General features: G+C 36.9%; 1 protein-coding gene across 7 annotated transcripts in view; it reads left to right on the top strand.

The window, feature by feature from the left end:
- The window catches only part of BIRC6 (baculoviral IAP repeat containing 6), a 172,908-nt gene that overhangs the window by 110,018 nt on the left and 40,732 nt on the right, over positions 1–22,158 (top strand). For 6 of the 7 annotated variants that reach the window (XM_057415396.1, XM_057415397.1, XM_057415400.1 and 3 more), the window contains 4 exons: positions 932–1,232; positions 3,812–4,029; positions 6,286–6,450; positions 8,290–8,458. In XM_057415396.1, the coding sequence (XP_057271379.1) occupies positions 932–1,232; positions 3,812–4,029; positions 6,286–6,450; positions 8,290–8,458 (853 nt within the window). Of the gene's footprint in view, positions 1–931; positions 1,233–3,811; positions 4,030–6,285; positions 6,451–8,289; positions 8,459–19,036; positions 19,105–22,158 lie in introns of all 7 variants that reach the window. The other variant, XM_057415403.1, reaches the window with a different exon arrangement.

A 22,158-nucleotide genomic window follows, 5' to 3' on the forward strand; every position in this document is an offset into this window, starting at 1 on the left:
GAATAAATGCAGCTAAACATGGCTTTGACTTTTAATTAGGAATTTGGTATTCTGAATAAATTCTGCAAGGGCTTTTCAGATTAATCTTTTCTGGTGCAGTCTAGTGATAAATACTAAAATTTTAAAGATGATTGCATCAGTTCATCTGAATAGCATAAAAGCCTGAAACTTCTGTGATGTTTAGTTGTGAGAGAGACCTGGCTGTCATACCTTCGTTTTAACCTAAGGTATGACTGTTTCCTGGGGAATTCTACAACTGTTACCCCTTAAACTCTGATTCCCATCATACTGCCTGGCTGCATAGTCCTCTATGTCTCATAGTCCTCTAGTCTCATAGTCTTCCTGCATAGTTCATAAAACAGAACAGCAGACTGTTGTGTTAGGAGATTAATAGTAATAAAGGTTGCCGAATCAATCTAAAGCCCACAAGGAGCACAAGATGCTACAAGACTGTCAATATCCAAATTTCTTCTTAGTTTTTTAAAGGTATTATGATTAATTTTTCTCCTTTTTGCAGCACATAATCAAAAATCAGGTATCTGAATTCACACTCGATGTTTAATGTTAAAAATAAAAGATCCATTCCTTATTTAAGTCTGATACGTAAACTAATCTTTGTATTCTTTATTTCAGTGTAGTTTGTTTCATATTCCTCTAGATTTTAAGCAGCATGTTTTAACTGAGAGTTTTAGGTTGGCAAAACAGAGTTGCTTGCTTGTGTAGGCAGGACTTTCTAGAGCTACATTAAAAACACAACAGGTGCCCTTTTTAGTTGTCTCTCCTGGTCTCTGTATCTGTAAATGGTAGTGTATTTCATGTGACTTTTTAATGGAGTCCTATGCATGTCCTTTAGATCCTAACTTTAATAACATTTTTGCCTGTTTGATTGAATGAATGACTACAAAATTGTTTTGCTGTTTTTGTGGTTAAGGTGAGCACTCCGGTGGTTACATCAACCACACAGGAAAAGCAGAAGGACAGTGATCAGTTTGAATGGGTCACCATCGAACAATCAGGGGAATTGGTATATGAAGCACCAGAAACAATTGCTGCAGAACCTCCACCGATCAAGTCAACAGTTCAGACTATGTCTCCCATACCTGCACATTCTTTGGCTGCCTTTGGTTTATTTCTTCGTCTCCCGGGCTATGCTGAGGTGCTGCTAAAAGAACGGAAACATGCTCAGTGTCTGTTGAGATTGGTGTTGGGAGTTACAGATGATGGTGAAGGAAGTATGTGCTGCAATTATTATGTTTCTTTGTAGACCACAGCTAGATCATTTTACTTAAATTTATTTACACTTTAATGCCTTTAGCAGGAAGTTAGAATTGGTTTATGCAGACCTGTGTTTCTATAGCATCTTTGATAGCCTTTTGTCTCTAAATATTAAATTCTGTCTGGCAGAGTTTTTGTCACAGTCATCAGCGTTCAAGTGTTCTCATCTCAGTGTCAGAGTAATTGTAAAATAACTGCTGATAAAAATTACAGTGACGCTGTCAAGATGACAGTGCATTCAAACAGAGCAATACGAGTAGCTGGATACACTCAAATAATGGAGAAAACATCATATAATTCTGCAACCAAATGCAGAATAATATGGATAGGAGCATAGCTCCAGTAGAATGAACTGTTGAATGACACTGTTTAAGAAAATAAGAGAAAGATCTAAAGGTCAAAGTGATCAAATTAGCTAAGCAGGAGCTCTGCCTTAATGGTGTGAGTTCAGAGGGAGAAATGGGGTATCCTTCAGTGAATGAACAGATTGAGTCAAGAGACAATTTGTAGTCAGTGTCTGCAACCCAACCTGTCATTCTGCATATAATTGTAATATTTGTATTTGTTAGTGTTTTGAAAAACTGGGAGAGTGTATCTGAAAGATGTTTTAGTACTTTTAAGACATTGCCTTTCATAATGACTTTGAAAAGAATGCTGTTCCTTCCATGCTGCTATCAACTGAAGATAGTCTATTCAGCAGCCTGTAGAGTGGTGGATAACATGTAGCTCAGAAGACCAGCTGGGAAACTGAGTCTTGTTTACTCTCCCTTATGTTTCTTGTTTCTGCCCTATCAAGCTATAGGACAGCAGACAAGAATAAACTGGATAAAGTAGATACTACCTGAAAGACTCTGTGCAGTCCCATTTTTATATCCTTGGGTGGTTCCAGTACCATGTTATTGCAAATAAGTATTTGATTTTTTTTTTAATAGTAAAAAGACCAGCTCAAACCCTTAAAATCTGGGTCCTTTCTTTTTTGTGTGTGCATCCACTATTGCTATTGGAATACAGTTCCAGAACCTCATTTTCCTGATAAGTAGGGGCAGCTTTCATTTTGAGCATGCATTTATTCATATCCAGTTTTTGCCCATTTATCATTGTGCCAGCATTGTTCTTCATCATATATAGCTCTTCTTTCTCCAATGCATTTGTTGGGAGGAACTGTCTTCCCTCCTTGCCTTTGTTTTTGCTGGACTAAACAATCAGTTTGTCCATTTCCTAAGACAAACCTCTGAATTGAACTCAATGAAATGTGGGATCAGCTTTACCCAGTAGCCCCCGTTCATTCTCTGTATATAATCTACTTGTCTGTTGAAAATGCTTTTTTTTCATACACCTGGAACCTCTTTACTTGTTCACATAATATGAAGAGCAAAACTTATATATCCGTTTTGCTACACTTGCAGTTCTGCAGGTATATTGGATGGGCTTCTCTTCCAGAGGTGCTCAGTTTTATTTATGAAGATCCCAGAGGACTTTTTGTTTCCTTTGTGTTACTGTCTTTACAGAGTGTCAGATAGATACACATTAACTCGTGTGTATGAGTGTGTGTAGTTATATACATACAAATGTATACTTAGGTAGTATATACATACAAATATAGACACACGTATTTAAGTTTAAACATGTATTTCAGTTTAAACATGCATTTCAGTTTAGATATCAGTATGACAATACAGATGATAAACTCTAAGAATCAGGGAGAAAATATATTTAGGATGAAAAGCAAACTTCTCAACAGAGCTGGCTATTTTAAAGTATTTTCAGTTTTCAGATATCTCTATATATGTATTGGGGAAGGAATGTGAAATGCATGGTAAAATACAGAAAAAAATGAGACAGTCCCACATCTGAGTATGTTACATTAATGGTTCACTGTTATTTGAAATGTAGCTTTAAAAAGTAATTTTTGTTCATAATGCTGAAGGGTTAAAAATTTAAAATAATTCTACGAAACATGCAGCTCATTAATTAAAATTTTGTTAGGATTTCACCACACGCTCAACTTGAGTAGCATCACAGATTGGATCGTGTCAGTGACTTAATTCCCACTTTAGGCACATGAATATGGAAAGAAAAGAAAGAAAAGACAAACTGCAGCTCCTAGTCAGCTGAGCTGCTGTTAGCTGACCATGTGCATTCTTTAATTTGCTGTAGTAGGGATTTTACTTTTTTTCTTTAAATTAGTCTAAACCTCCTTTTGTTTTCTTAATTCAGAAATAACAAGCTGAAGTGTCGTTAAATACAGGAGTATGCTCACTATTACTCACAAACTAAATTTTCCCTCTGGAAATGGTGAATCAGATTTTATAACTTTGTTTCTTAACAAAATCCATAAAAGAAATAAAAAAATATTCTTTCTTCTACACTCTTCCCAAGCTGAAATTTCTTTGTGAAGGTAGCTCACTATATCCGAATGTTTTAAGACCATAGTAGTTTTCTGGATGTGTTTCTTATAGATTATTGCAGAGATTAGCAGGCTGTACTGAACTATTGAAAGAAAATATGGGTTTGATATTTTTCTTCTTCAATCTAGGTCATATCCTGCAGTCTCCTTCAGCAAATGTGCTTCCAACTCTGCCGTTCCATGTGTTGCGCAGTTTGTTCAGCACCACACCATTAACTACTGATGATGGAGTACTGCTTAGGCGCATGGCACTGGAGATTGGGGCTATACATCTTATCCTTGCTTGTCTCTCTGCTCTAAGCCACCATGCACCAAGAGTGCCCAACTCTAGTCCCAACCAGGCAGAGGTAAGTTTAGCAGCAGCATTATTGTTATGAGAAGTAGTAAGAGTTTTAACTATAGAAAAGAAAATAATCCCATCGCTTTCGTTGTAGTCTTAATTTCTGCAGAGTTGGCATTTGAATGAAAAACAAAAAATAGTTGAATAGAACTTGAATAAGTAATTGTCCTTGCATGTTGCAAATGAACATAGTAATCATGAAATTTAACCAAGAAGACTTGTCATGAGGCATTAAGGTGTAATCAGTTTCTTTTATAGGGCCTTCTTTTTCAGTGTATGAGTTCAATGGATAGTGGTTTTTTAATCCTTGTTAGATAGCATGACCTCATTACCTTATTTAGTGTTCATCATCTAAACTCTGCTGGCTACAAACTGTTTCCTCTTAAATGCTTCACAAACAAATGAGTTGTGAAAATTAATGAATGAATGCAGCAACTATTTTATACCCATTTTACTGATGACTAAATGATACCTAAAGACAAAATTTTTCCATAGAGTTCAAGATCCTGAGTGAATCACCAAAATGAAACCTGTTTTTTTTTAAGATTCTGAGTTGCCATTTCTGCATAACAGCTATTGTCTATGAAAGTATTTAAAAAAACTTCATGACTTGCCCTCTGTAACACTGTTGTGGCAGAGGCTTGCACAAAAAAGTTCTTTGTGGCTAAATACGTCTAGGTAGCTGCAAAGTATAGGACTGTCTGTATTTTATCAGCTGATGATACTGAGGGGGTGAGCAAGGAAGAGATGAAGCTGTGCCTCAGAGTAATTCACTTTAATGACTAGTCAAATTGAAGGGGAAGTTGAGATACTCTGCTTCTGATGGGGCGTCAGGCTACTGGCACATTAACGCCTTAAATTTTTGAGCTTTTGGAGGGAAAGGGCAACCATTAATTTTTATCTCTGCTTCAGTTCTACCATGACCTCTTAAACAGCTTGCTTTCTCATAATTTGCATCTGTCAGGTGATAGATGGTAAGCTGAAACTAGAGATCCATCAGGCCTGCACTGAGGCTTATATTTCTGGGGCCAGGCTTTCCCTTAAGTGCTTAAAGTCAGTGCTTATGACAGTCCTCTTGAGATTTAAAGGCATAACATGTTCATGAGTGATGTAATGAGCAGTGTCTACATGAGAATAACCACACAGCTATATCATCACAGAGATGCATTACATTCCCACCGTAAAAGTTAGATGGTGATTCCAGATTGCTCTCAGTATGGTAGTTCATAGGTGGTAACTTTATTTATTGTTGTGGTAATTTCATATGTCATTTCTTTTCCTTCAAATACAACCTTTAACAAAGTTTATTGAAGAAGAACAGAACAGAAAATGAAACTTCAGAGCTGTAAATCAAATATTACAAATTAAAGTTGGGCATCTACTCACATGCCTGGTTTCCATTAAGGCTAATTGTCGCCCAGTAAAGAAAGTAGCAAGTGCTCAATGCTCCCAAAAATTAAGTCACTTGTTTAGGGTGCTGAATATGTAACTAGGAGAGCATTGATTAAAAAGTGCAGATCAGATTTTTTTTCTTTGCATCCTTTTCACCAAATATATGGTAAAATTTAAAAATTAACATAAGTACTTAAATATTCATAACAGCTGAACAATATTATATTGGAGTTATGTTATTAAAATGCAGTGAGGCAGACCATTGGAAAAACCTGAACAAGCACCTTTGGAAGAATGCATTCTCTCAGATGATTTTAAGGACAAGATATTCCCCTCGCCCTGCCCCTTTACCTGGAGAGGAAATATTTTGTGTTTCAGTGCAATACATGTAACTTAAACCTCTTGCTATTTTGGGGCATTTGTTCAAAATCAACACATGCTTGAGCATCTCAACATTTCATTTTTGTGCTTTTGAGAACACTTCTACTCCCATCCCCTTCATTCTGAATATGTTATTAAACTTGACTATATGCTAAACAGTAATGATTACAGAGCTGTGATGTTTATCTTGATATTAAGTAGCATTCTGATACCTTTCGTCATTTAAGCAGTAGTAGTACCTTAAAACAAAAATGGGCTTACAGTTCTGGTCAAATTGAAGAACCACTGACAATTTTGGGCTGATGTGTACTGGAACTCCATGTATGTGGCAAAGTCTTTCCTATCTAAAGCTTTGAATTTCACCGAATCCTGATGATATCTTTATGATGTTAATAAGTTGGGATTACATTCTTTTGCAGAACAAAGGTTTTCTAAATACATTGTTCATAAGATGAAAACCATGAAATTATTGTGACTTTTCTTAACTTAGCCGCAGGTGTCGAGTACACACAACACTGCATCAACAGAAGAACAGCAGTTGTACTGGGCCAAGGGTACAGGCTTTGGAACAGGCTCCACAGCTTCAGGATGGGATGTTGAACAAGCTTTGACTAAGCAAAGGCTAGAAGAAGAGCATGTGACCTGCCTTCTACAGGTGTGTAATAACAAAACTTTAATGATAAGCGCTTGAAAAATTAGAACTGCATAGTAAAAATGGAGCTTGTATTTTTTTAAGTCATATAGCAGAGTAATTATGGTATTTTGAACAAAAAATAATGTACAACCAACCACCTGTGTACATGAAAAATGGTATAGATCATGTTTTGTGTGGCGCTGTTTTCAGACATCACTAGGGTGCTGCATAAAAAAGACCAGCATGGGGAAGCCCGGCGGACAGTTCTGATTAGTGAACCAAGAAACATTCCACTGTGTTTCCCTGGAGCTGTCACATACTTCTGTCAATGTTGCTGCATTCAATGAAAAGTAAAAACTGCCCATTAAAGAAGGAGAATGTGGGAACAGGCATTTTGGGCTTTATGGCAACTAATCTTACCTGTTCATTTCTCACATATTTTTGGTCTGCTTCAAGGAAATGCCTGTGGTTGTTACTGCTGCTAATGAATGTGTTACATCAGTATAAGAAGACCTCACTCAGATATACTACAAAATCATGAGTATGTCAATTAAATGACAATAGCAAATCACTAGTAAAAGTCTGCCTTCCAAATGCCTCATGCTAGGAAGAAGAAAATAGTGCATAATTAGGCTTTTCAGTCCATTGTGAAATTGAACCAACCCCTGTTATCTTAGGTCAGTGTAGGGAAAATGAGATTCTGTCTAGTCGTGAAAAATTTCATTCACAGAACTGTCACCTCAGATGCATGAGGTACGCTCACTGCAGGGGCAGAGCACAAAGGAGATGAAATTTTGAAAATGCCATGACCTGACTGATGAAGTTATCATTTTGATATAATCAGTTATTTCAGTCACTGTAGATTACAAGGCACAAGTATCATGTCTCCTGCAAAAGCAAATCAGATAAAATCTGAAACAACCTTCCTAAGCAAGAAAGTGGAAAATCACCTGAAGTAGCTCTCAACAGAACTTCTAGGCAGTGTTTTGTATTATGCCATCCAAGGGTCTCTTCTCTAGAAAGGTTGTTTGGAGAAATTCTGTTGTATGGAGGTGTTGGTAAGATGCTGCAACAAAATACCATGTTAATGGGGTCAGAGCAAAAAGAGAGTGAAATAAAGGAGAAAAGGCTGAAAAGGTGAATAGAGCCCCTGAGATCTCAGATAATACAGCCTTTCAAGCCTACTTGGTTTTAAACTAAAACTGCACAAATCAGTCCCATGGAAGCACATTAGGCTGTACATCATGTACGTCACATGGTCAGGACCTGGGAAGGGAGGAGCAGGTGTGCAGTGTGAGGTGACTCCTACCTTCACCATGGGGAAGGTTGCTCTTTGTTCACTTAAGCAAGAGCCATGCTCACAAGTGGTTGTTCCAAATAACCGTCATGCTCACTGTAACTTGTCATTTCGTCTGTAAACCTTGAAGTCCCATCCAAAAGGAAGTTACAAATGTTTTTGAAACATTTGCTGTAAAAAAAAAACACCAGCAGCAAAACACACATCTTCTGTTGCTAGTTGGTGTTCTGAAGTGAATGGGACTCATCAGCTGCAATGTCTCAGTGTGAGCCTGCAAACTCCTGCTTCGAGTAACTCCAGCAGGTTTGTCAGAATTCATATTACTTGAACTTCTAAGGTAATTCAGAATTATGATATTTATTTTTATCATTAACAAAAGTTGTAATCATGATCTCATAACTGTATAGAGAATTTCTTCTGAGACATCTTTGGGTCTGCTGAACTAAATACCAGTTCTGAATTGGCAGGATAGCTGCTAAGGTATTGTGGTGTCTTCCTTAAGGGAAGGAAGTTGTTTTGCCTAAAATAGTTAAGTTTTGATGACATATTTTTGTGTATTTCAGGTTCTTGCCAGTTACATAAACCCTGCTGGGAGTACATCAAATGGGGACACCCAAACTAGCCATGAGGGGAGAGGACAAAACAGCACTGCTCTTCCATCCGTTCTCCTAGAGCTACTCAGTCAGTCTTGCCTCATCCCAGCCATGTCATCATACCTCCGCAACGATTCAGGTAGTGTGCCATTGTCTCCTTCTAATCAAAGGTAGCTTAATTCTGTCAAATAAGTTATTATATGAACAACAGGTAGTTCTGGCTCTTTTGGAATACTTGCCAATTTAGAATTGTACTCATGGAACATTCACTTGAGCTTTGGCAAATTAAATGATAGTGTTTGTTGAAACACTCTTTTGTTGTGAAAGTTTAAACTTTATTGTTTTAATGTCTTTTAAAATTTAAAATTAAATTCTTAAATGGTTGAAACTAACAGGAAGATGGTATTTCCATCTGAAAAGTTTGTTTTAATTGTTGTACAGAAGATACATGGAGAGTACTTTATACGAGACCATGAATCTTATTGTGAAGAAAAATTATAATTCTGTAAGAAAAATGAGCAAGTATATACCTGAAGTTGTAGTATTAGGGGAATTCTCTTTTATTTTGATCAAAACTCTTTCTTCTTTGATTAGGAAATACATAAATAAGCCTTTTATCAAAGCTGCAAAGTATTTCAAATAGGTGGGAACAACTGTTGGTTTGTTTGGTGTTTTTTTTAAAGGGAAAACAAATGAGTTATGTTGTCATCACAGTTCTACTCATAATTTTAAAACAAAGAGATGTTTTGATAGTTTTCATCCAGTATGTCACACCTTACTGTGGAAACCATTTCAGTGTACACGATAGCATCAAGCAGTATGAGTTAAGCAAATGCCCATGTGGAACTCATGGCAAAACCAGCAGATTGGGTTTGTGATTTCTGGTCAGTCTCACTACATGGCAGGCTTTAGTGGGAAGATTATTGATAAGCATTTTTTCTTCAGATAACTGTCAGCCTGAAGTTCTTGAACACTTCCTGAGCCTTAGGTTGGATTTTGGTCAGTTGCTTAGTTTGTAAAGATTGATTTAATCCTTAAGTAGCAGAAGGAGTTGCTCCAAATCTGAATAATTTGGTTTTGAACCTTATTTTGCCTGCCCTATTTTTGGAGTAGCTGTTAAAACGTCTTATCACATTAAACTGCAGTTCTCAAATTTGGATGTCAGTTGTAGGGTTTGGTGATGTGAAATTCTAATAGCTTCTTTTTGAATTACACAGTATACCTTATCTCCAAGGTAAAACAGAAATCATCCATGTTGTGAGTATTAACAAAGCTATATATGACTAAAGCAAGAACATAGCTCTCTTAATCTGTAGTAACTAGGGCATTAGATAATCTTGTATGATGGAACTGAAGTAGTCCAAAAAGTCTGCTGGGGCCTTACAGTAAAAATAAAAATAAGAAGAGGTTTCATTTGCTGGTCTGCAATACGACACCTCTAATTCTGCAATTAATTTCTTGCTTCTACTTTGCATATATTACAGTGAGGAATATGAAATATGTAGCTGTGTATGAGCTTGTAGACCAGGCTCATTATCACAAATGAAAATGTGTAAACCAATGAAGTAATCTTTTGAACAGATACTCGTAAATTCTTCTTTGTTGAGGTAAAGAAGGAAAAGTCATTGAAAGGCCTGGCAAAAAAAATGCTTTATTATCTGAAGGATGAAGCTGTTGGTTCTGAGCTTACAGATGAATCATGGCTGTTGAAATTGCTTTTTGCTGTTTTCGGTAGAAAAAAAGTATCTGTATCAGTCACCTTTAACTGGGAAAGAACAGTCAGATACTGATAGAAGAGATGAGATATGTGGCTGGTAGTGGCAAGTTCAGACTAGTTTGGCTTTCATAGACCATTTGTTTTCCCAAAGTACAAAGAAAAGGCAAATTTTCAGTGGCAAATACTTGGTTTAGGTATGTTTTCCAGTGCTGTATTACTGTTGTTTGTGGTTGGCAAGAGGTGTTGAAATGTTGTGCTTGTGAATTGACAATTAATAAAGAGTAAACAAGGGAGATGCTTCCTGCTTTGTCATAAATGGATGTGTAGCTCTTAATGTAGCAGCTAAACTACCTTAAAGCAAAGCAAAACCTTGCTTTTCAGCAAAAAGCTTTTAGATTCTCTTCTCATTACAAACTGACAAAGCAAGAGGTTATTTCTGTTGGAATTCAGAACTGTAAAATCTGAAGGTGGTTTTTCTTTATTTGATCCAAGCAATAGTCTTGAATGTTTCCTGATGTATTTGTTCAGAAGTCAGTACATACAGCTATAATTAACAATGTTCTTCTGGATTTAAAAAAAATAATAATAACTTTGCAGGCTTATATCAGTCAAGCTTGCCTTTGAAAACGTAATAGGCTATCAGTGTGAGAGGGAGGATGACTTATGGAAAGAATACCTCCTTTTCATGTATGTTTGAGCCAGATGCATTGAGTTTGAACAGAGTCCCTGAAAGCAGTTTGTCGTAGTGATAGCCATGCATAATTCCCATGCAGTAATTACTGTTTCGTTCAAAAGCAGACAAATAATTCTCACATTACTGAGTGTGAGCTGCAGGTGATGCTGGGGCTTTCAGTGCCACTAGCAGAGTATCTGGAAACATAGCTAACAGATGCTGGCTTTCACAAGAGAGACAGAGGTTGAGAAGCTCTGGACCTCTGTTAAGCTCTGGTACAATAGTCATAAGATTGAAAAATTCACTTAATCTGTTTATGGCTGAAACATTTCAATTGTTGTAGCAGTAGAACAGGTTTGAGTCTTTTCTGTTAGACCTGATCTAATTTCAGGCTTCTCTGTCTTGAGTATCTCTTCTTCAGCAGGGCTGAATGCTTACCCGAGGGAGTGTAGGAAAGGAAACAGGACTAGTAGTAACACTCGCATACATGGTATTCTAATTTTGAGACCAGTGTACCCTCTGCTGCCAAAAGGTACTTTCATGGGGAAGAAGTGGGTAACTATATTCTTCCTGTAATGTGCTGGATTGTGGAATTAGGACACTGCATAAGGAATGCTAATGGAGTGTTCCCAGGTTCTGGCACCCCAGCAGGAACAAGCTGTGCTGGGCACAGTGCTGACGGAAAACAGCAGTTTTCAGCAACTCTGTAACTTTCTCAGACCTGAAAGGGTGCTGGTGGGACCAGTTAAAGGCTACCCTTGTGCTTTGGAGGTACTTAACTAGATTTTAGGTTTTGCTGTCAGTAGTTGCAGTAACAGTGATCTTCACACACACACACGTTTCTGTCATGTGCATAAAATGATGTGGGAGAATTTTTCTCTAAAAGAAATACATGCAGTGAAGCTGCAGATAGGCTGTTTGCTTTTGTTGCAAACAAGTGAATGATGCTGCTGTGGTGATACAAGGTAGTGAGCATTTTGGTATTGATGAGAATTTTATACTTTGTGTACAGATGCTCAGTTAGGTGCAGGTGTGATACATCCTGCTTGCAAAGTTGGCTTGGCAAAATTCATGAACAGTTCCAATATCATTAGCTACAATTGGCCCATGTCACAGTTAAAAATTTATCTAGCTTTTTGTTGTTTAAACATGTTTCACCATCCCCGTGTAATTTACCCAAAATGTACATGGACTAGATTGCTATCTAGATTTTTCTAGGTAAAAGGAATATTGATCATGTAAGGAGTCCTCACATAACGTTTAATCTTTTAGAAATCTCCTCACCTTGAAGCAGATCATTACAAACGAGATTGCTCTGACACATTCTGCAGCTTCATCTGCATCAGAGCAAGGTGATTGTGGAGTCCTTGAAAACTGTGAACTGACCACTTCCATTAACTTCTATAACTGCTTTTTTTAGGTTTAGCTGTCTATGAAGGACTTTGCTTATTATGCAAGATAGCTCTAGTTACAAGGAGCAATAGCTGCTTCATCCTGTTTCTTGATCATTTTTTCCTGTGTTTATTTTGTATCTTGTTATGGCATTACTGTGGCTTTTATGGCCTTTAATTTTACAAAGGAAAAAAGTTTATCTTGAACATGGTGAGATTTTTTTTTTTTTTAATTATTACACTTGTGTTTATTCCTAAGGACTTAATTCACGTTTACATTTATAGAATTAATGTCGTTCTTCTATATTGTGGAACATCCGGCATGTATTTATTACGATATTTACACACACTTGACACCAAAGGTTGTCATGTAAAATCTTTTCACTTTTGTATTTTATATATAGGACATTTCATTTGAAAGAGTTAGTGCTGTAGAACTCTTATAAATGTGAACACTTCTCTCCATGAACAAAATGCACAACAGTAAAATTACAGTGTGCAACAAGAGGTTCCCAATAATTGTGTGACTGTCAGATTCTAACTTGAGTACATGGCTATCTTGAAGGTCTAGATTTTGTTAAGTAAGAGCTACTTGACTGGTGGAGCTAGATTTATGAAGATAATAAAAGCTAGTATTTACAAGTGGGAAAGGAGAAGGCAGTAGTTAATGAGGTTTACAGAGAGAAGGCAGTGGAAGGGAATCATGAAACAGAAGGCAAATCAAGTGACTTCTAGGACAGGGACTGTCTATTTTGTTACGGGCTGGGACAATAAAAAGCACAGTGAAGCTGGGATTTATCAGTGATACCACAGTATTAGGTAGAATGTTCATGCTTAAAAATATACTTGTACTAATTTGCCCATAAACTAGTATCTAGGAAACCCTGAGATGACTTAATCTTGTTTAAAGCTGAAGAGTGCAAGAGGTTTTATACCACCTGTTCCTTGGAAGACAGGCTTCATTGCAAGTTGCAGAATTCTCTCTGCTTGAATTCCTAGGCCTATAAGAAGCAGGCAATACTGTGATTTTAGCTGGGGTTTTATTGCATACTCCTCTCTTAGACACCCTTCCTTCTTTGGTGGACAAAGTTTCCATGTGATGCTGTCAGCATAACTCGTGTCATTCGATTAGCTCACTCTTCCTTGGGTTTCACTGCTGAGAAGATGTGACGCATTTCTATGTGAGAGTTTTACTAAAAGGAATGTGTGTACTGACTAGCATGTTCCACTTTGTAAGAGTCCAATATTTGCTTTTCATGAACCTTTCATAGTTTACCAAGTACTATCACACCCTGGACTTGTGGATTCAGTAACAGTTGTGCTGCTTTATCCTGCCGTCCAATACCTCATTGTGAACTTCATTTAGTAAGTTCTGTGGACAAATCTGTTGAAGGTGAACGCACTGAATTCTTTTTTTCTGCCTCTTTTGATATACCTTTGTTAGTTAGTCCACTGTAGTCATCCTTTTCCGGCCTTGCCTCCTTACCTCAGCGCTTAAACTACACTAGATGGCCTACTGAAATATGGCATTTCTTTTCTACTAGTCATACTTATTTGAAAGGCATTATATGGTGTTGCTCTACTGTTTGCCAAGTAGTCTAGTTCCACTGGACTGAGTAGGCCAAGTACTTCAGGAAGTTTGTGTTCCCTTACGGCTATCTGAAGTTGGTACTGAGCTCATTCAGCTAAGGGTGTACTATATCTTTATTCATTGCTGAAGGTGTAAAAGTACTACTGTGGTGAAAAGGTTGAATCATCACGAAATCCTGCTTTTCCATAGACTACTGACTTTTTACTGTATCTAATAAGAGGTAGTTGCTGTTATGATAATTTATGTCTTGGGCGGCATCATCTAGTTGGGGCATCCTTGCCAGTGGCAGGAGGGTTGGAACTAGATGGTCTTAAGGTCCTTTCCAGCCCTAACTATTCTGTGATTCTGTGTTGTTGAGATTCTTATGCATATATTGGGTTAAATGTTTATGCACCAGAGCTGTATACTGAGCTCATTTAACTAAGGTAAGACTTAGGTCTGCATGAGTGTAATAGAGGACAAGTATTACCTGTTAAGGGAGAACATTAGACTTCTGTTTTAAAACAAAATATAGCTCGTATGCCAGGGCAGTCTCTAATGATACTGTTACCCTTTGACTTCCTTCAGAGGGTCAAAGCCTTTTACTGTGAGTGAAATTAAAAGTACAGTGGCATTTTAGACAGACAGTATATAATTACTGAAATTAAAAATTCCACTGGTTTTCATTAATGTTAATAAACTCATTCATAGGAAAAAGGAATGATGCTGAACCTTTGCCACATTTGGCTAAAACTTTGCTTTTTATCTGTTTTACTGTTGAAATGTCTGCAAAAAAAAAGGTGCAGTGTCTCACTCCAGTGCTGATGTACTAGTTGATTAACAATTTTGAGAAGAGAGCTATGCATTGAAATGACATGAAATAAAACTCTTTATTTATTTCACAGAATTGACAACTTTTAAATAACTTCAGGATCAAAACAGCAGTAATTTCTACGTGAATTTCATATTTCTGTTCAGTTTTCAGGTTCTTGTAACCTCTCATTTTAAGACCCATCTCAAATATCCTTGTATTACGAGATTAATGCAATAATATCCATAAGTATGTCGATATGAAGTACATTGAAGAATTTAATAATGTATTGACTCTATTCTGTAGTCTTAAATAAAGATGAATAACCTGCATAATTCCTGTAGAATGTAGCTTAGTTTTATAGAATGCTTTGGTGGTTCATGTACTGAAAATAAGTATAGAATACCAAAGACTTGCTGTAGACCATAGATAAATGAATAAATTTTCTTGTCTGCACATGCTTCCTTCCAGCGCAGCCTCAGCTCTGTTTATCAGTTCTTCTGGTTGAGCCAGTATTGGTTCAGAGTGCAGACACAGAATATACCATTGTCTATCTCATTCATCCTTAAATCAGTATTACAGAGTAGTTTCTGCAGCTGATGGAAATCCCGTTGCCAAATTCATTCTGTTCAGGCTCCCTGATCTTATTTTATGCATGTGCTTGTTTCAGAGTGACTTCCAAAGGCTCAGTTGGTTTAGCAGTAATGAGGTTGTATACAGTAATAAGCTATTACCTATACAAGGGATGTATTGCTCTGCTTTATCAATTTCTGGAAGGGCTAGATGTAGCTTTGCAGTCTAGGAGAAGGAACTGAACTGATTTTTCAGAAATGCAGCTCCTCCATTGTTCCTCTGTGGCACATGTAATACTTAGAAGGGTATTTAATAAATTCAGTGTTTCATTTTTGGTTTGTTTTCTTAATTTTGTTTTTGCTCTGTGTGTGCTGATTTCTTATTTTTTCTTTTACTGTGTTTTTAATCCTAAGCTCCCGAATGTAGCTTTTCTTTTAGAAGATATATGCAAGATGTATTAATGTATACAGAAATCTTCTATGATCTCAGACTGCAGTTTGGATCCAATTCAAAGACATACATAGATGTAATTTAAAAGGTAGAAACAGTTTCATCAGTTTCAGTAGATGGAACATGCATAAGAGCTGCAATTCTGGGCCTCAGTCATAAATGGTGCAAAAAGGGAAAAATCTCTTCAGAACTTGGTCCAGAAACAGAGAGTACACTCTTCTGGGCGGAGATGATTAAACCTGTTCTCCATGCAACACCGTGAATCCTTGTGTGATATGTTTTATTTCACTTGAATATTAGCATTAGGATGAAAACGTGAAAGGTTTGGGTTTTTTTTACTTATGTTAAACACATTCTAAAAATTGCAATATAAAAAATGTAATTTATGATTTTTTTCATATGGAGAATATGTATTGGTGTGCCATTGTAATTATTAATATTTCTTAAGAGAAGTACTGAAACTATTCTTTATTTTTTCACAGCACTTTAAAGGATTTTTAATTGGGAAAGCACATTGTCAATATAGCATGGTGATTTCAAATACAGATTCAGGAAAGGCAAGAAAATCTAACCTTCTTCAGCTTTCCACAAGTCTAATAAAAATGCTGTGGAATATAGTCAAGAGTTAAAATTTTATTTGTAATGTTACAATTTTTGGTGTAACAGTGTTCTTGTTTCCACACATTATACATCAGTGTAAATTATGAGCCTAAATTATAGTGATCTAAAAAGAAAACCTTTTCGTCCGTTTTCTGGTCTCAGCTATGAAGAGACATGTTGCACAAAACCGTAGAAAGCATCATGGGGCTTGCTTATTTGTACTTATATATTTGATTCATCTCTTTCTATGTTTTCATTGCTTTCAGTGCTTACATTTGTTGCTTGTTTGCTGACAATCAAACACTGCCATCTCGGTTTCTGTTATTTGGATTTCATCTGTTATCAGTGAGAAGCTGAATATCATCTGCCTTCATTTATGTAATTTAGCACCCTAGCTGGGCTCGCAGATGCGTGTAGCAGTCACTGAAGCAGTGCCCTTAGCCACACACTTTGCTCTGGAATGTTTTTGATAATCTTTTCAGCCAGTGGTGGGGTTTTGTTTTAAATATAGTAATCATTCTTACCATCGCTGGTCTTTGCACGGTGTGCTGTGCAATTGATGGGCAAAAATGTCATCAAAGTGTGGTGTAGATGTACACAAAAACAATAACAAATAAATTGAGCACAGTTCCAATAATCCCAAGCAGGGCTAAAATAGATTCTTCTTTTTCCTCTTTCTCTTCTTGCCTTTTTACATCTTCCAGCGTTGTGATGGCAGAGGTCCCCATTTTTCCTGCAAATACCTTCACCAGTATTCTGGCAGCTAGCTAGAAGAAAGAAAGCAAATGATATATGTGGTCTGACAAACATGCAAGCTTGGTCTTTTTAAAAGCAGTTCTGTACTTCCATACACAGTTTTTCCTGATGCTCGGTTTATTGAGTTGTATTCATCTTTTGTTTTAATTCTGTATGTGTGTCCATGTTAAAATTAATTGTTCTGTAGATTTGATAGGAGTGAAAAACAGCTTGATGCTTTAGCCCAATTAATATGCTTTACTATGAAAGAAATGCAGAACTTGTCTTTAGCCAGCTAATGTGTTTCCTTTATAAAACAGGGAATTGATGAAAGCAGGTATGTGAGCATTGTCAGATACCCTGAAATGCCTGGAGAGATTATGTGAATTTTCAGCTGTTAAATATTTAACTATCACAGTACAAAACCAGTTGAAAATATTCATGTCTGCTGTCTTTGAACGTGGAAAATAGCCTCCTTAACACAGTATCATCGTCTTTTCTGATCAGTGAGCCCTAAGTAGGCAGTTGCGGGTAAGATCTTACCCTTTTATTTGTTTAATAAATCAGCTTTTGGACATCCATGCAACAGTAAACATTTAACAGAAAATGTCTGTCTCTTCAAATATAAAGGTAGCTGTTGTTGTGATTATATATGCTTATTATTGCAGTATGCCAAAGGACAGCAGTACTTTTATAGTAGTAAAATTCCATGCAGTATAAGAAGACTTCAGATATTTAGATGTGTGTATGATTTATTACCTTTTTTGTTGCAAAAGTGAGGTTTACAGGTCATCTCTATTAATTGCTCCTGTACTCCTAATTTACAGTCAAATTTCCTGTAAAAATATCTTTCCTGTAAAATGATGTTCAGTGGCTGAGTGGCTGAGAAGTTGATCTTACATGTAATCTGCTATGCTGGTTTAGCCCTATTGATCAGAAATGTCTAGCCTTAAACCAAAATTTGATTGTGATTTCTACTAGTTCAGATAACCCGCAATTTACTGAAGATTTGCAGTCACATTTATACTATAATAGCATTTTTCTCTCCTGGCAAGCATCTGTAATCATTAGAGATAAATGTATTTCTGCTATGAGTCTAAATTAAAGTCATCAGCTCAGAGAATATCTCACAGAAAGATAAAAAAACCAAAGATGTTTCTTACCCTACATTGCATCAGGAATAAAATGTCATCAGACATGCTTCTTACTCGTTGATTCAGTGGAAAACCAGGCTTTTATCTTCATGAAGAGGCTGCTCTCCTCACTCAGACAGACCAGATAGGAGCATGAACAGTTCCTTGATGAAGAAGTTTATCGGTGAGGGTAATAATGTTTATAGAATCGTCCAAATGACTGGCCTCCTCTCTCGGTAATCCACTAAAGCAAGTCTAGTTGAAAAACAGTAAACCCCTTTCTGGTAATGATCCTCACTGTTGACTAATTCTTACTAAAACTGAGGATTTTTTTTTCCTTAGATGATGCAGAGCAGTTTGATGCATGCTGTTCGGTTTTGTCTTGGGGAGAAAAAAATCAAACCCCACAAAAAAAAAACAACCCAAACAGCTGCTGGGTTTATTCAGTTGTACTTAGTTATTTATTAAGACTTCAGAAAAAGCCAGCCTTTGATTTACTCTGTGGCAGCCGTCTGAAGAGGCTTTCTCACGGTGACACGCTGTAATTCCAAATGCAGCGAACTACGTGCAGTCACACTGTGTAATTTTAGTCCAGCCTGAAAAAGGATGAAAAGAAGTCTGCTTTACTGGCAGTTGTGTGAACGCTGCCACACACCTGCATTCAGAGCCTCTGGAAAGAATTCCAAGGTATTCTTCGGAGCATTGCATAACTTAGCCAGGCAAATCTGAAGAGAGGAATGACAGTGGCTTTAGTTGCACACTGTGGTGAGCTGTGACATTGATTAAACATGCAGTTGGCACTTGCTGAATAAAGAAGGAGCTACGAGCCACCCTTGCAGACAGTGAGTTGCATAACAATGTGGATGGCTCTGCTGTTTCATTGTCAGGCCCTGCACATTTTAATCCTGTAGTACCAACGCAGGAGAAAGTGTGCAGTGTAAGGAGGAGTAGAGTTAACTGTACTTCCGTTTGCTGAAGAAGTGCTGCATGACAAATGGTGACATTAAGGCATTCAAGCTGAAACAGTGTTTCTGCCTTTTGTCTCTTTATGCTTTGTTTGACAGGCAATTGTTTCTATGGGAAATGCTACTTCTAACACTTTTCCTTTTTATTCGCCACCCAAAGAATGCAGGTTAGTGCGTAATCAGCGAAAACACAGACTTGCAGAAATATATTCCTGGTGTGATTTTATAGGAAGGAAAACACAATGTTTTTCCAGGTATATCAGAGAAGTATATTTTGCCTGCCCTATTGGAAAAGGGGGGTTGGGGGGAGCTCTGTGAAGTCTGCTCTTCTTCCCAATCTCTTCAGATAAAAAGCCACAATTTTAATAACCCCTACAAGTAGCTGTGTTCCAGATTTTTTTTATTCAGTCACTTCAAGCTAGGAAGGCTACCAGTGCCGCGTGTTTTTGTTGGTACAGTGCAGCTTCTTGATACAAAGGCAGCCACATTTTATATACATTGGAAAACTCATGGTTTTAAGAATACTTAAAACTATCAAGCAATTCAGAATTGAAAAGTACAAAAAGCTTATGCATATGAAAAATCAACACATAATTCATTGCACTGAATTGAAACAGTAGGAATGGAACTAGAAACCTTGATCACTTTCCAGAACAGTATATTTTAGAAATTACAAGGCATTGTGTGTAATTCAGTTCTCAATAATCTTTTTGTGAGAAAGCAAAAGAGGGTAAAATCATTGCTTTAAATGCTTCCATTTTAAAATTAATTTACTTACACATTACACTTTGTTTCTCATTTTTCTAAAGTATCACAGTACATTTGTTAGTTTCTCAATAATGGACAAAACTGTGTATTTTATATGTGCATTATTTGAATGTAAATACCATGTCTTGAAGTACCATGTGTTGCATGGTTCTTGGACATGATTTGCACTTTATCCCAAAAGTAATGTTGCCTCAGAATTGTTTGACTCTAAAAGAATTAAGTAATTAGGTTAAATCTTTCTAGCATTACTTCCTTAAAATATATTTTAATATGCCTATGTGGTCCTTCATTTTAAGCTCTTCTCTTATTCTGAGAAGGCTGCTGCAGCTTCAGTTGTTCCTGGAATTGTTTTCTGTATATGTATCTTGCGTGTATTCCCGTATTCATTTAGATCTATTCAGGAGATACAAAGATGGTGGGACTTTCACCAGTGTATTCTGAACCATTCACATTGCTGAGAGCACGTCACAATAACCAAATTTTCAATGTACAATATTAACCCTCTAATGTTAAAAATCAAACCGTTTCCTTTGTGAAATTGTGCGAAGTGCATCTCTAATGATTAATGATGCATTTGGAGGGTAGGAATCCGTCACCTCGGCAGGACAACCATATAAAGAGTCAAAGCCAAGAGAAGAATTTCTTGCAATATTGTCAAGTGTAAATAGTGCCAGTAAACTAAATTCAGCAGCTCCACTGCAAATAGGCAGCTAAATAAGATGTATCCACAGAGAGCAGCAAAAGATTCAGAGTATTTTTCTGGCCTGGTTATTGCCATGGTTGATGTCTGGTACTGGTCTAGCTGTTGCGATGCAGTTGGTGCTTCAGTGGCTAGGGTGAACTCAGGGAAACAAATCTCTCTGGGTTCCCTCTGCATGCAGTCCAGGGGGAGCAACACATCCTACACCCCATGATTCAGATCTAATGTTTGCTATGGTCCTTGATTGGAGGCATTTCTCCCTTCCCATCTTTCTGCTGTATTGGTGTGCATGTCTGCGTGCACATGCCATGAACTGGTTTGGAAAGCAGACCCAGCCAAAACTAAATCTCTAGCACAATAAGAGGGATAGGACAGTAGCTGCTTAAGTTGTCAGTGCTGGCAAAGAGTCTCTGTTTAGGAAGAAAGAAGGAAAGATTGTCAGGCTTAATATTCCTCAGTTACAGGAAACTTGAAGAATTCATCCATGTCAGCTGGAAGGTGGTATTTACAAATGAATCCCTTATAGTGACAGTGCATTTCCAGTATGAGAACTACATGAGATTTCTCACTAGTGAAGTAATATAGGTTGATTTGAAAAGGCCTTGATCTACCTGCAATAATTGATGATATTTGAAAGATGGGGACATATTTTGCATTTTCTGAAAAGCAACATCAGTTTAGGAGTACCTTTTATACAAGTCAGTAGTAAAACCACCTGTTTCAGTGTAAACATTGCATGGTTACATAGTGTTTGGGTTTGGACACATACAAAAATGTCCTAAATTTAAATCTGTTAGGTTCATCTAGGTGAACTTTCAAGCACTTAGTAAGACTTTGGCAATTCCTTGGTAACTGATTTATGTGATTTATGTAGTATTTGAAAAGCAGAACAAATTCTGTTAATTAGACGTCATTCTGTTCATTACCACTGCTGTTTGAGCATTTGTATTGCACAGGAATAGACCTTAACCAATACAAATGTATGTCATATTTTAAAGGTATTCATACTCCAAGAGGAAGTTGCCAGGCTGTCTTGTAAAAACTCAGTGGTATAATTCACTGATTTACAGCCTTGATCCTTAGGTGATCATTATCCTTCTGTATGCTACTGCTGTGAGTAATGTGGAATACCCATAACATCACATTTACAAAAGGAACATGTATTCTTAACCATAGTATAAATTTTTATTTTCCCCATGAATTTTGATGGATTTGTATAATTTTTCATACAGTTTAAGATTATTCTATATGCTGTATTTTTTTTTTCATTAAAATAGCATGTTTTGTGTCAGATATTGTTTACCCTTATAGAGAGCAAATGCTCTGAAGAAGAATGCATGTTAAAGCGGAATGTAGAGGAATATTTGAAGGAGAAAATGGAAGAAAAACTGTAAAGAGCTGTCTAGACTTACAATCTGTTTAGGTTAAAATGCCATAATGAAATCCAAACGATCATTCGTAACATCAGCTGTCCATGAAGATGGTTTTCCCTTATAGTTGCTTTGCATTTCCCTAAGACACAGGAAACTACTTGAAATGTAGTAGCATTTGCATCCTGTAGGTGATGTGTTGTAGTTTTCTCTGACAACCTCCACAGACTTCCTTTTATGAGATCTCACACTTTTTCAATCAAATTGCAGAACAGCAAACAAAGCTCTGTCTGTTGGGAGATGCAATAGTATGTGCACATTAGGATGAACTGGTTTGCTTGGCATAAGTGAGAAGTGGATATGCCCACTCCTTCCTGCTTCCT

The sequence above is a fragment of the Pezoporus wallicus genome, unplaced genomic scaffold, assembly GCF_028554395.1.
Source record: "Pezoporus wallicus isolate ANWC-B61680 ecotype Strahan unplaced genomic scaffold, APGP_CSIRO_Pwel_v1 contig_5352, whole genome shotgun sequence".
NCBI lineage: Eukaryota > Metazoa > Chordata > Aves > Psittaciformes > Psittacidae > Pezoporus > Pezoporus wallicus.